Source organism: Limulus polyphemus, unplaced genomic scaffold, assembly GCF_000517525.1.
Source record: "Limulus polyphemus unplaced genomic scaffold, Limulus_polyphemus-2.1.2 Scaffold606, whole genome shotgun sequence".
NCBI classification, from domain to species: Eukaryota; Metazoa; Arthropoda; class Merostomata; order Xiphosura; family Limulidae; genus Limulus; species Limulus polyphemus.
In genome coordinates, this window is record NW_013666216.1 from 306931 (window position 1) to 320048 (window position 13118).

A 13118-nucleotide genomic window follows, 5' to 3' on the forward strand; every position below is an offset into this window, starting at 1 on the left:
TTAGGGACGGCTAGCGCAGATAGCCCTTGTGTAGCTTTGCGCGAAATTACAAAAACAAACAAACAGTTATACAATTAAACTATTTGTGTCTCCAACTCGAAGAGATTTACCAGTATAACAATTATAAAACTTTATAACATTAGAAATATATTGCTGTATATGAGAGCTAACTTAATTAGAGCATGCTAGTTTCGTTAACTTTGTTTTTGAATTTAATCTATGAGAGTAAAATAACAAACAACAACAAAAATACGTTTCCATATTTGGATGTTCAGCTACAATAATTAGTGAAAAGTAGGCCTAGAGAAATGGAGGGGGTTAAAATGATACTCGCTTGTGAAAACAGAGTATAAAACTTTTGATTTAAGAAAATTGTGTTCAAACACTGATTGAAATAATTAATATCGACGTTTCGAACAATCACGTTTCGTCATCGTTATAGATATATTCTAAACAATGTTTTGAAAAAGAGGATTTGTTTGTTTTTAATTAAGCAAAAAGCTACACAATGGTCTATCTGTGCTCTGCGTACCACGGGTTTCGAAACCCGGTTTCTAGCGTTGTAAGTCCGCAGACATGTCGCTGTGCCACAGGGGGGCGAAGTGGAGAAAAAGTCAGTAAGACTGACTTGCTAATATGTGCAAATTTTTTCGTGTTGCACGTATACGGAAATCTTTTATTGAGTTAAAAATATTTTACTTGAGAAAATTTAACTTTTTTTTTTCTTATTTATTTCTCAGATACTTTTGCCAGTAAGGTGGCGGCTGTCAACGATAGATACGCCGACTCTTCTATTGGGAACGTGACAGGTAGTAACGCTGTGAACGTGTTTTTAGGAATTGGGATTGCATGGTCCCTAGCAGCAATCTACCACGCCATCAAGGGTACAACATTTACAGTTAATCCCGGCAGCTTGGCGTTTTCTGTTACACTCTTCTGCGTTTGTGCGTTCATCGTCGCGGTTGTCCTGATGTTACGGCGTCATAAGGCTGTCGGAGGGGAACTCGGAGGCCCAAGGAAGTACAAGCTACCGACTACGATAATGTTCTTCAGTTTATGGATCTTTTATGTTCTCATGTCGACTCTCGAGACATACGGAATTATTGCTGGATTTTAAAGAATCAATGGAAGACCTTCGGTCTTCATCCAAGATTGACTTTTTAGTTTTATGATATTGCTGGAGTTGAAAAAAGTCTAGCTTTACCTATCAAGAGGAATGCCTGGAAAATTATTGTCGTTGTTTTACATGAGAATATATAAACACCTAGTGTTCGTTAACAAGAGGTAATGGTTGGTTAAAGATTCTTATTGATAAAAAATATATAAGTTAGCGCCACCTATGAAAATAAGACTGAAACTCAATGAAAGAAAGAAAATTGATAACATATAATTAAGTTATAGTCAGTGAGCGTTATTGAAGGGATCGTAAGTGCGTCTTTTCATATTTTATTAGAAGTACGAGAAAATGTCTGCAGATGTTATTTGTATCCATATTTACAAACTTCAATATTTCACCACATCTAGGTGGATTTCAAAATATCAATCCTTTAACGCTGTTTGCTCCGGCATAATTCTATAAGTCGGGAGGGGTGGAATGCCCAGATGTTAACAACGTAAAGGATACGTGGGTTGCGTAGAGTCTTTATCGTATATGTAATATTTTAAACAATGGTTCTTTCATCTTCCGTGAAGCGTTAATAACGTATTAAACATTGTCTTTACGTGATCTCCACATCACAAAGAAGGTTCCAAAAACATTTCTATCTAAACACTTTCTATTAGTATTAATGTATTCCACAAATAGTCGCTGAAATCCTGATCGTTTATCAAAGTGAAGAATTATAACCCAATCAAGTGTCGTTTTCGAATCTTCGATATTTGCCAATGTTTTTGGCTCTTTAAATGTCAGAAAAATCTGTAATTCTAACAGTATTGCAAAAACTTTTACATCTATGTCCTTAAAGATACTTTTTTCTTTAGTAAGCTCGTTGTGTATTGAAAACTGGGCTCATCATCAGAATTGTGATTGGAATTTTGATGATACTGTGTAATTTTAATCGTTCGGTATTAGCCAAAAGAATTGAAAAATTATGACCTGTTTGTTTTTAAAATTACGGGTTTAAAAGCAGTGGATGAGATTAATATCTAGTCAATATAACAATAATATTGTTATGCTATAAAAAGAAGAAACCTGTAATTTCAATTATGATTTATGTGATTCTAAATTAATACTAATTGGAGATAATGATGGGCAGAATGGCAATATATATATATATATATAACTGTTCCGATTTTTGTTTCTGTGGGTTTAAGTTGTATTTAATAATCAGTTATATTTCAAGTGGCAATGTCGAAGCAAGATAGGAAGTGTTTTTTTTATTTATTATTATTGTTTTTCTTTCACGTGCAACAGTATAACAACTTTCACGTGCAACATTTAACGATTGTCTACATATTATAAGTCAACATTTTACCGTTGCTGACGAACCAAACTCCAAAACATTATTACACACTAAAAGGATCAAACCCGAAGCCTGTGTAATCCTCCAGAACTCACACGTTTTCTTTTTCAGGGTATTTTTACACACAAACACACACAGCCTGTTTGTCTTTATCTAAGCTAATTACTTCCTTTAAATCTGTAGTAGGAAGCTCCTTGCTATATACATATATATCACGTGACGACTATAACGTTTCTTATCGCCAACAAATTGAAACAGGGGTAGGTATAGAAGAAACACACATATACACATTTCAAGTTAATTGGATATGGTTTCTGTATTGCAACTATTTTCTCAGAAGCTTATGTTTTTGTTTTTTAATCCATCCATTCGATACATTAGCCCTAACTTTCCACTATACACAGATATAGTGTATTAGCTATCCTGCACATTGTTTTTACATGAGAAAACGAAACATATTAATACTAGAAATAAACGACCCTATAACACCAAAGTGTTGTTTTTATTTAATTAGACTCTCGGCGTTTTGCTTTACAGTTCCTAAAGGAGCGTTCACTAAAACATAAACCATAACTAACAGTACAAAGCTTCAAATGGTTTAAATAATAAATTCTAATCGAATCGATAACGTACATTTTTACAGCGTACATTTAATTATTTCAACAACAATTTTCTTTCAACAATAAGCTTTACTACTTAATATGAAGCTTTGTGCTGTCAGTTTCGGTTTGTGTTTTAGTGAACGCTCCTGAAGAAGCTGTAAAGCGAAATTTTGAGTGTCTAACTGAATAAAAACAACATTTTGGTGTTATAGGGTCGTTTATTTTTAGTATTAATATGTCTTCTATACACCAATATGCACTATTAAATAATGTAACAATTAAACTTTAAGGTGTCTAGTTGATTTATTATGTTTATAACCCTTATGGCTTCCCCGTGCTATCATCTGGTAGTAAAATACATATCAAGTATCACATTAGGAAGGCATTAAACAATATATATATGTGTGTGTGTGTTACTTACAAATATATATGTATATGTACGTGTGTTGAATCTGGAAATGTTAATAAATAAACTGAAGAACGCTAAGCTTCAGGTATATATATATGATGCTGTATGCAGTACATAAATGTGTTCTAGGTTTTAAACTAATAAGTATTGGATATTTGTGCTACTGTATATATTACGGATTTAATAGCTAAAACTATTTATAACCTGTGAGTTGTTCTGTTTTGTAGGCTGGAAAGAGTTATCGAATATCACATATGATTTTTTTATCCCTTCACTTTTACTGGCCATAAAAAACAAAACAAAAGAAAAACACCAGATATTACAATTTACTGTAATATCGCATTTTGATGTATCGTTTACAAATGATACAAAGTTAAGATGAAACATCACGTATCACCGATACGGTAAATTTACGTCATGTCTTGTGACTTCTTCAGGTAATACGGCCGAACACTCTCACATCAAGACTTATGAAAATTCATGAAAAAAAGTGACTACTACTTACTAATATTCAAGTGTTCTTATCAACACATGATTTGTTTGCATGCTAATTTGAATGGACTTTCTCACCCTTTCGATATTTTTAAAACTTTCTCTAGAATTTACATCTAACGTGCATAAGAAATTACATTTGTAAGGTTACTTCGTATTCTGTTTATGTTTTTTGCAGTCAATGTGATATATTACTTGAAGTGGAAAAATCTAGAATGTTATTTAAATTATATGTATTAAATTGTTAACAAAAAATTAAATCAGGGGTTCGATTCCCTCGGTGAACACAGCAGATAGCCCGATGTGGCTTTGCTATAAGAAAAACACAAATACACACACACATACAAAAACAAAATTAAAATCAGAATGAAATGAAAAGAACTATTGTTCATTTACATCATCTTCATCTGGTCTTGATTATATTTTGTTTATATCCAGGTTCACAATGTGTTTCTTCTAATTATTTTTCTTTATTTTCTTTACTTTTCCCGCTTCGCAGAACTTGTGTTACTTCAATAGTTTTGCAGATTCTATTAAACGTGAAAGTTTCTCAACTGTCTTCAGTGTAAAATATATATTAATTATAAATATTGTAAACACCCTTCATATCTAAAAATACGAGATAAGAAATGATGCTCTAAATTTACTTGCTTTCGAATCTTGGAAGAGTTTTGTGAGAAGTAAGTTTGAGAAAGTTAGAGTAATTTTGTATATATATTGAATTTATTACTTTAATTATTACTTTCAAACAAAATATTTGTTAATTTGCAAGTTTTCTATAAATGATTGAGAGGTATTAAAATCTTTATTTTAAGAACAATAGTTTTACTTATGAGTCACAAATTAGGATTATTCGAAATAATTATATAAAAGACTACCTTGAAAAACTAAGTTTTCTATAAAATTGAATAATTTAGTAAAAATACTGTATATATGAAACATTCGTATAAACTACAACAATGGAAAACGTGCACTATTGTTGACTCTGTAAAATGTTTTCAATATCTCTTCTTACCAGTTCGCGTCTATCATTGTTTGCTTTGATTGTGAATACGGTGAAACCAAGTCTTGTGGTTTACAGTGCATGAACTGATGAGTATAATCTCTAACTAGGTAATATGTGGGATTACGTCACAATACGACTGAACGAGCTTGTTCATTTTAGGAGTTTTAATAGTTTCTTTTTGAGTTTACTTACTGATTACAGATATTACTTTATTACGGGTTACAGCTTTTACATTAAGGAAGAATATTTTTAAAGGTAATAAAATCGTCTTTACCATTAAAACTTGTGTACTTGTGAATGATCGTACCAGTGACCGAAACGTTCCACCTGTTTTACAAATATTCATCCTTACTGTAAAAGTTGTAACTCGTAATAAAATAACTTTAGAATAATATTTTGTTGTTTACTCGGAATTTGTAGAGCATGCTGGATGGAGTTAGACATTTTAGTAATAAATTTGGAAACACAACTACCTTTACTCACCAGATAATAATAATAATAATTGTCATTTCAGCCAGCGTTTCGTCATTGCGGTTTCATCGGGCAAGTAATACAAGAACTGTACTTTTTTGTTGTTACTAGCCTTGATAAAGCTGCAAGACGAAATTTTGGCTGACATAAAGTTATTGTTATTATTATATGGAAAGTAAATTCTGTTGTTTTTTTTACAACATTTTTAGGAGAAACCCAATTCTGCTTGTTTAATATCGGTTTCAGATGTGCGATCTGAAACCGAGATTTTAGGAATTCATTTTCAATCTAACTATGACAAAAAAAAATCTCAGTTTTTAAAGTGCCACAGTTTTCTGTCACGATTTTCTGACAATTTAGACGTATTCTACGATTTTATCGCAATTACGTGTTTTTATATTTTAAATACCATTAAACTATCATACACCTAGTGGTGGACTCCTGCATTTTTTCGCCCAGTAAAGACATAGTGAACGACTGTTTAACCCTGAAAATGGCATACTTAAAACAACATAGCTTCACCATTCAAAAAATTTGCTTAAGTTGACATCTAAATTGAATTCTTACAAAACCTTCACCAGAATAATCTGATTCATCCGCTCTTCCTAAGATTCGTTCTGTCTTTCTTCTTTTTTTAATTCAATTATTCTTTAGAGCTCCGCCAAGTGAACGGACTCAACTGTACTCACGAGAAAATCCACAATGGGACACTGAAAAAATATATTATTAATTTTATCGTCAACTTTATTGTGGTGTGATATCACACGTATTACCTAGAATTGTTAAATACTTTGTCATTATTTGTAGTATTGTTGGAATGTGTGTTATAAAGCAGGAGTCAGTGTTGCTTGATAGTATATTAATAAATGGTTTGTTATATTGAAGGACGACTAGTGCTCATTTCAATTTAATGTTTCACGTTATATATAAAATTTCTTAATCGCAAGGTGAACAACAAGTGTTTTGTGCCAAGAAATGTAATTGGTCAAGACTTCATGAACGTAATGCTTTTCGTTTTTGTTATTGATACAGTTTACCCTATAGGTAGTCACAAACCGAAATAATTAATATAATATCTTATAACTAATGCAAACATGGAATATAAAGTAAAATTATAAAAGCGTTAAACATACACCTAGATGTTATTACATTGATGGTTTCAGTTTTCTTTATTGGATTATTTCCTAATGTATGAAATATAAAAGGGATATGAATATTTAATGCCTTTCTATCCATATTTATAAACATATATATATATACGTTATACAGCAGTTACGTATATACACGTATACTTGTTGACTGTTAGGCTTAAACATTTCAAATAGCAGAACTTGCCATACCATTTGTAAAGCCTTTCAAATATTTGAGCCTGGCACGGATTGGTAGTTAAAGCACACGAATCGCTATCTGCGGGTTGCAAGTTTGAATTACGCCACCAAACATGCTCGCTCTTTCAGCCGTGAGGGCGTTATAATGTTACGGGCAATCTCACTTTTGTTGGTAAAAGAGTAGCCCAAGATTTGGCGGTGGATGGTGTTGACTAGCTACCTTCCCTCTAGTCTATCACTTCAAAATTAGAGATGGCTAGTGCAGATAGATCCTCGAGTAGGTCTATCGCGCGAAATTCAACAAACAAATTTAAATAATTGATTAGCGCAGTTTTAACACCATCTAAAGGCAAATCCAAGCTTAAACTAATTTCCATGGTCCAGTTTTGCTTAAACAATAAAAAATACCTAAAATAATTCGGACATTTAGAACTCTCAAGAGACTACCAAATATGCGTCTTTAATATTCTCGTAATTTGTGAGTGACAATGCCACCTATTGACATCATTGTTTAAATCCATTTTACGAGAAAGCAAGGTGACTTTTGAATGCCTCGTCAGATTCATGACTAATATTCAAAAATAATAACCATGTTAAAAGTTCTTTAACTTTTGTTTTTATCCCCCTATATCCCGAAGAAAAAACTTTCATTTAGAGTCAGATAAGTCTGATCCAGTCGAAAGATAGTTTTATTACCGAAATGTTAACTTTTTTTTTTTATGCTGGAAACAAAAGGAGGATTTTTTTTCTTTGATAAATCAATTTACATTTTCATTAGGTTCCGTGGAATTAGAATGTTTTTTTTTAATTTCTCGCAAAGCTACACGAGGGCTATCTGCGCTAGCCGTCCCTAATTTAGCAGTGTAAGACTAGAGGGAAGGCAGCTAGTCATCACCACCCACCGCCAACTCTTGGGCTACTCTTTTACCAACGAATAGTGGGATTTACCGTCACATTATAACGACCCCACGGCTGAGAGGGCGAGCATGTTTGGTGTGACGGGGATTCGAACCCGCGATCCTCAGATTACGAGTCGAGCGCCCTAACTATGCCGGGCCTATATACATATATAAGCCATTTGATACAACGATATACCCCTTTTACAAGCTGGCAAAGAATGATCACAATTATACTTGTCACAAGACTTCTGTTATCTATATTACACTAAAGAGTTTTGTTGTTTGAAGGACTTTTTGAAGATATCAGAGATTTTCATTACGTTTTTGTCTGAAATTTTTGTCGTTTTTTTTTTTTGCTCGATGTTTTCGATCGCTCGTGCGATAATTGTAAAGTAGAGAAAGCTTAACGTCTTACAAATAAATAACATTTTCAGAAGAAAAAAATGAAAATCTATAATTTCTTCAAATATCTACCAACCGTAGGAAGACACAAGAGCTAAATTTTGTTGTTTGTTTGGTTTGGATATCTACGCAAGGGCTACTTGCGCTAGCAGGTTTGTTTGTGTGTAGTTAAGCACAAAGCTACACAAAGGGCTATCTGTGCTCTTCCCACCACGGGTATCGAAATCCGGATTCTAGCGTTGTAATCCGCAGACTTACCGCTGGGCCACTGGGGGTCCAATAGCAGGTTCCTAATTTTGAACTATTGGATTATTTTAATCGAACAGTGGGGTTTGACTGTCACTCTTGTAACGCAACCTCAGCCCCAGAATGAGGAGGGACGCAAAGTATGAATCTTTGGATTAACATTCCGACTAGGCCACGCCCAGCCAAACTTTTATTGGAATCTTATTTATAAGTAACTGGGTTTTTCTGTATTATTAGTTTTAGCCAAAGTAGCATTGATAAACTCATGTTTTGCCCAATGAGGAAGAACAAACAACCATCATGCAATGTCGTATGCTACAATATAATTTCTATTGACATTATTCGCGATTGTATACCATTTCTTCTAAACTGTGTTGAAGTAATAACAATTAAACGGGCAAAGAAAAAGCACTTAGAAAACTTAAAAAAACAGTTTAGTTACACGAATAAAAATAAACACTGAACATTTTTTTAACAGTGGATTTGATCTACTTGGTGTTTATATTTTTCCTGACAATATTTTCCTCCAGAAGAAGGTTTGTTTGTATGTTTGTAATTAAATACAAAGCTACACAATAGGTTATCTGTACTCTGCCCACCACGTGTATCGAAACCCGGTTTCTAGAGTTGTAAGTCTGCAGACATACCGCTGTGCCACTGGGAGGCGCAAAAGAAGGAAAAGAAATTGGTTGAAACTGTTGAACTACGAGAAGGAAATAAAATAATATCCGCTGGATGAAAATTAAAAATTGGTATTGTTACACCTCCAGTCGTTAATTGATTTTCCGTAAATTCGTTCTGACGAAACTTTAGCGACACAAGTCCTTACTTAATAAAACTGGTTTATTCTTTCCGAATATAACTTTACGATACACTCAACTTCAACAGTCGCGCTATAACAAACTATAATAACGACGTTAACTTCAACAATACTTTCTGACTGCAGATCAATTACTCACTGTCTACACACATATTGTCCCGTCACGTTGTCACCCTCTTATATATATATACCAGACTACCCTATATCTAGTAGTCTCCCGACAATTCCCGAAGGTTCGAGAGAACGAGTCACGTGACCTCGTTGACGCAACAGTATTTTTAAATATGTCATCAAACGTATGTAGTATCGCACATACGTATAAGTCGAATAGCTCATGCAAGCAGATTCATGCAAGTTTTCCCGCAAATGTTTGGCTTCTAAGATGTCTAAAACTGAAGTCAAACTCTTTAGGAATCTTCCTCGTATTCACAATGTACGTTTTTTATGTGTGGTCTGTTGGTTTCCTATTAGAGCCTAAGACAAGTACGTCTAAAATAAATAAAAGTATTCAAAGGGTGAACAAACTTAGACAAACGAGTGCTAAATGACAGAATAATAGTTTTGATTATGTTTGTACAAATAACTCAAAACCAAAAACCTACAGAATAATAGTTTTGATTATGTTTGTACAAATAACTCAAAACCAAAAACCTACAGAATAATAGTTTTGATTATGTTTGTACAAATAACTCAAAACTAAAAACCTACAGAATAATAGTTTTGATTATGTTTGTACAAATAACTCAAGAACCAAAAACCTTGAAGTGAGTTTAATTTAAACTTACCAAGTATTAGTTGAATTATTCCTTGAACGTGGAAATCTTTGCCGTTATGCTATTATCATTAATAAAAGTAATTTGAGTTAAACTTAAATGTATATACAAATAAAATTAATTTCACGGCTCTTAGTATATTAATGGAAAAATAATTAGTGATCTTGAAAATGCACTGATAACAATATTCTAACATAAAATCAAACCTACCAAAATTAATTTACTCTCCATCACAGATTCGAGAGGAGTTTATTACTGTGATGTTCTGTTGAGCGTAATAACAGACCTCACACGTCTTGAAGGGTAATAGATCGATCGTTTTTGTAATTACACATTGATTGTAGACTTTATTCACTATTAGCCAAAGATACACCCACTGCCTCTACAAGAGAAATAGTGATGGCACTGGCCTAATGTACAAAAATCACACGACAATAACTAAGTAATCAAAGTGCATATTCCTCCCCCTTCCGTCCCTTTTCTCAACTGATGTATACGTCTGATTTGAAACTGTTTTTTTATGTAGCCTCCAGGTCGATTCGCAAGAGGTTCATGACAGAAATTCATATAGAACGGTAAAGTAAACGAATTATTCTTCGAGATTGAAAAATATATATCAATATATTTAATATCAAACGTGCTGTCTAATTTTAATGCCCTGTTAACCGTTTAATTTAACAGCAGTATCAAAATACTTCCAAAGGGAAAAGTAGCAAAAGTGTGCTGAAATAGTTACGTTTTATGTACGATGTTTGTCAAGCGTGTTCAGTGTATAAAGTCTCACGCTTAAAACTTTTACAGTTACACGAAATAGACACCAAAGAAACCTCTTAATTTCTACTTTGCTGCTCACGTGCAACCGGACATTAGAAACCAATAAATACTTTTCTTCACAGTTTCTCAAAAACCAACAGTACAGATCCTCACAAGTTAGCTCAGTCCCAGTTGTACGGCAATGGAAGCAAGAAACCCATATTTTATTAACATGAAAAGGAAACACCCTTTCAGTTATCTTGCACATGGTTACACATAAACGGACACGAGAGAATACTACACGCTATTGTACATTCACGTACGGTCAAATGGAAATTAGAAACCCGTAAACTTTGTTTTAGTCACAGTTTAAATGGAAGACGCGAGAGACCTTTACAGATTATTACATTCGTAGTTTAAAAAAAAAAACTATAAGTTTTTTTTTTCTTTTACAGTGTCACAAAATGCATATTAGTGGCCCATGGTTGTTTGTTGATCGTTGAATTTCGCGCTAAGGTACTCGAGGGCTATCTGCGCTAGCTGACCATAATTTCGAAGTTGGTTTAATTGTTTATTATTAAGCACAAAACTACACAATAAGCTAGCTGTGCTATGCCCATCACGATATCGAAACCAGGTTTTTAGCATTATATGCAAGCAGACTCACAATTGAGCCATTGGGTGGGTGGGGAGCTAATTGTGAAGTAATAGACTACAGGAAGGGCGGTTAACTAATGAACACCACTTACCACCAACTTATAGGCTATTGTAATCGAACAGTGAAATTTTCCGTTACTCTTATAACACACCTACTATACCAAAGTGCGGAGCGTGTTTATATCTTTTTTCTGGGGGGGGGGGTAACAGCACGCGAACCACGGAACCTCGGATTCACAAATCGCACGCTAAACATTGGGCTCAGGTCCATGTAAGTTTGTTTGACTGCAATCACAGAAAATGGACAACATAAACCCAAGTAAGTTGACTTTTAAACTTACAGGAAATAGACACGAAAGTCTCTGTAAGGCGTTTTGCTCAGTGTTACAGAAAATGTACACCAAGGTCACCTATTGACTATTTTGGTCGTAGTAACTAGAAATATTATTTTAGCCGTAATTATAAAAAATGGATAAAAAATACAAAGAATTCTTATACTAAAAATTCATTGTCACTTATTCTGTGTATGTATGTAGGATACTTAAGACTATTCCATCTCAATTTTATATTAACTGAAACATAATAATAATTTGACCTCTTGTTATTTAAGTTACAGAATATACACGTGATTTCGTTTTGGACCTGACATTCATAAACCATCAATGGTTCAAGCAAGATTTATAATCAAAGTATAGACGTACTGTAATGAAACTCGAAAACGTTTGAAGAGCAGGTAGGTATCCCAAACGTTTTCTTTAAATATCAATGGGTTTAAGGTGAAACCTGTTTTCTAAATGTGTTACGTATTACAATTTCAAATAGCCTAAAACTGTAATTTAGATTTAGTAGTTAAATAAATGCCGATGTATATGCAATTTATGATATTTGCCAACACGATTGATACACACAGTTTCCTTTTTATATATAAATATGTTTTAATATACAAACAGTAATACAATTTACAATAACAATTTTTACCAATAGTTATTACAAACAATGATTTATATACAAAAGTTTCACAAACTTACAAGCAGTATAAAGTCTTCTTTCTGGTTTTGAACTTCTTTGATGTCTTATCGTGTGTTCGCGATGACTGAGTCAATTTCGAGTTGATGTAGGTACAATTCACTTCATAGGGAGCTAGCTAGCTCTGTGGTCTTCACCGATGACGTTAGGTAATGTTTTCGTAAAAGTACTAATGTCCAATGTAAATTCATTGAAGTTGAATGGTTTATAATGTTCGAAATTTATAAATGTTCCTGGTCAAATATCTGAAGTGTCCCGATTAATAAGTGTTATAACAATCACAGTTATAGATTCCGAAGTTTAAAGCACATCAATTATAGCAAACCAGTAATAGGTACTGTTTTTGGCGCGTCGCGTTTGTTATATTTATAGGGTGTGGAGAGTTTCTCGAAATATCAGCTTACGCAACAATACTGACGCTACACTAGCGTTTACATACACACATATATTGTTGATTCTTGTTTGTAGACTAGTAGAAGCAGAAAGTAAGTGCACGAACCTGCAACCAAGTCAAAGAAAATTACTGTTCTGGTGTAATATTTGGCTACACCGTTTAACACGAGATTCAGAGAGTTTGTTTATTTGTTTGTAGTTAAGCACAAAGCTACACAAAGGGCTATCTGTGTTCTTTTCACCACGGGTATCGAAACCTGGTTTTTAGCATTGTAAGTCCGCAGACATACCGCTGTACCATTGGGAGCTGTTGATTCTTACACTAAAGAATCTTCTACAACTTTAGGGAATAGGCGGGAATTTCGCAATAAAGATTTAA

At 33.5% G+C, this 13118-nt stretch overlaps 1 protein-coding gene across 1 annotated transcript in view; it reads left to right on the forward strand.

Moving 5' to 3' along the window:
* Nucleotides 1-3185, forward strand: part of LOC106459425 (sodium/calcium exchanger 3-like) — a 107122-nt gene extending 103937 nt beyond the window's left edge. Inside the window, exon 8 of the mRNA XM_013919045.2 lies at nucleotides 741-3185. Coding sequence (XP_013774499.2) covers nucleotides 741-1117 — 377 coding nt within the window. The 3' untranslated portion in view covers nucleotides 1118-3185. The remainder of the gene's footprint in view (nucleotides 1-740) is intronic.
* The last annotated feature ends 9933 nt before the right edge of the window (nucleotides 3186-13118 follow it).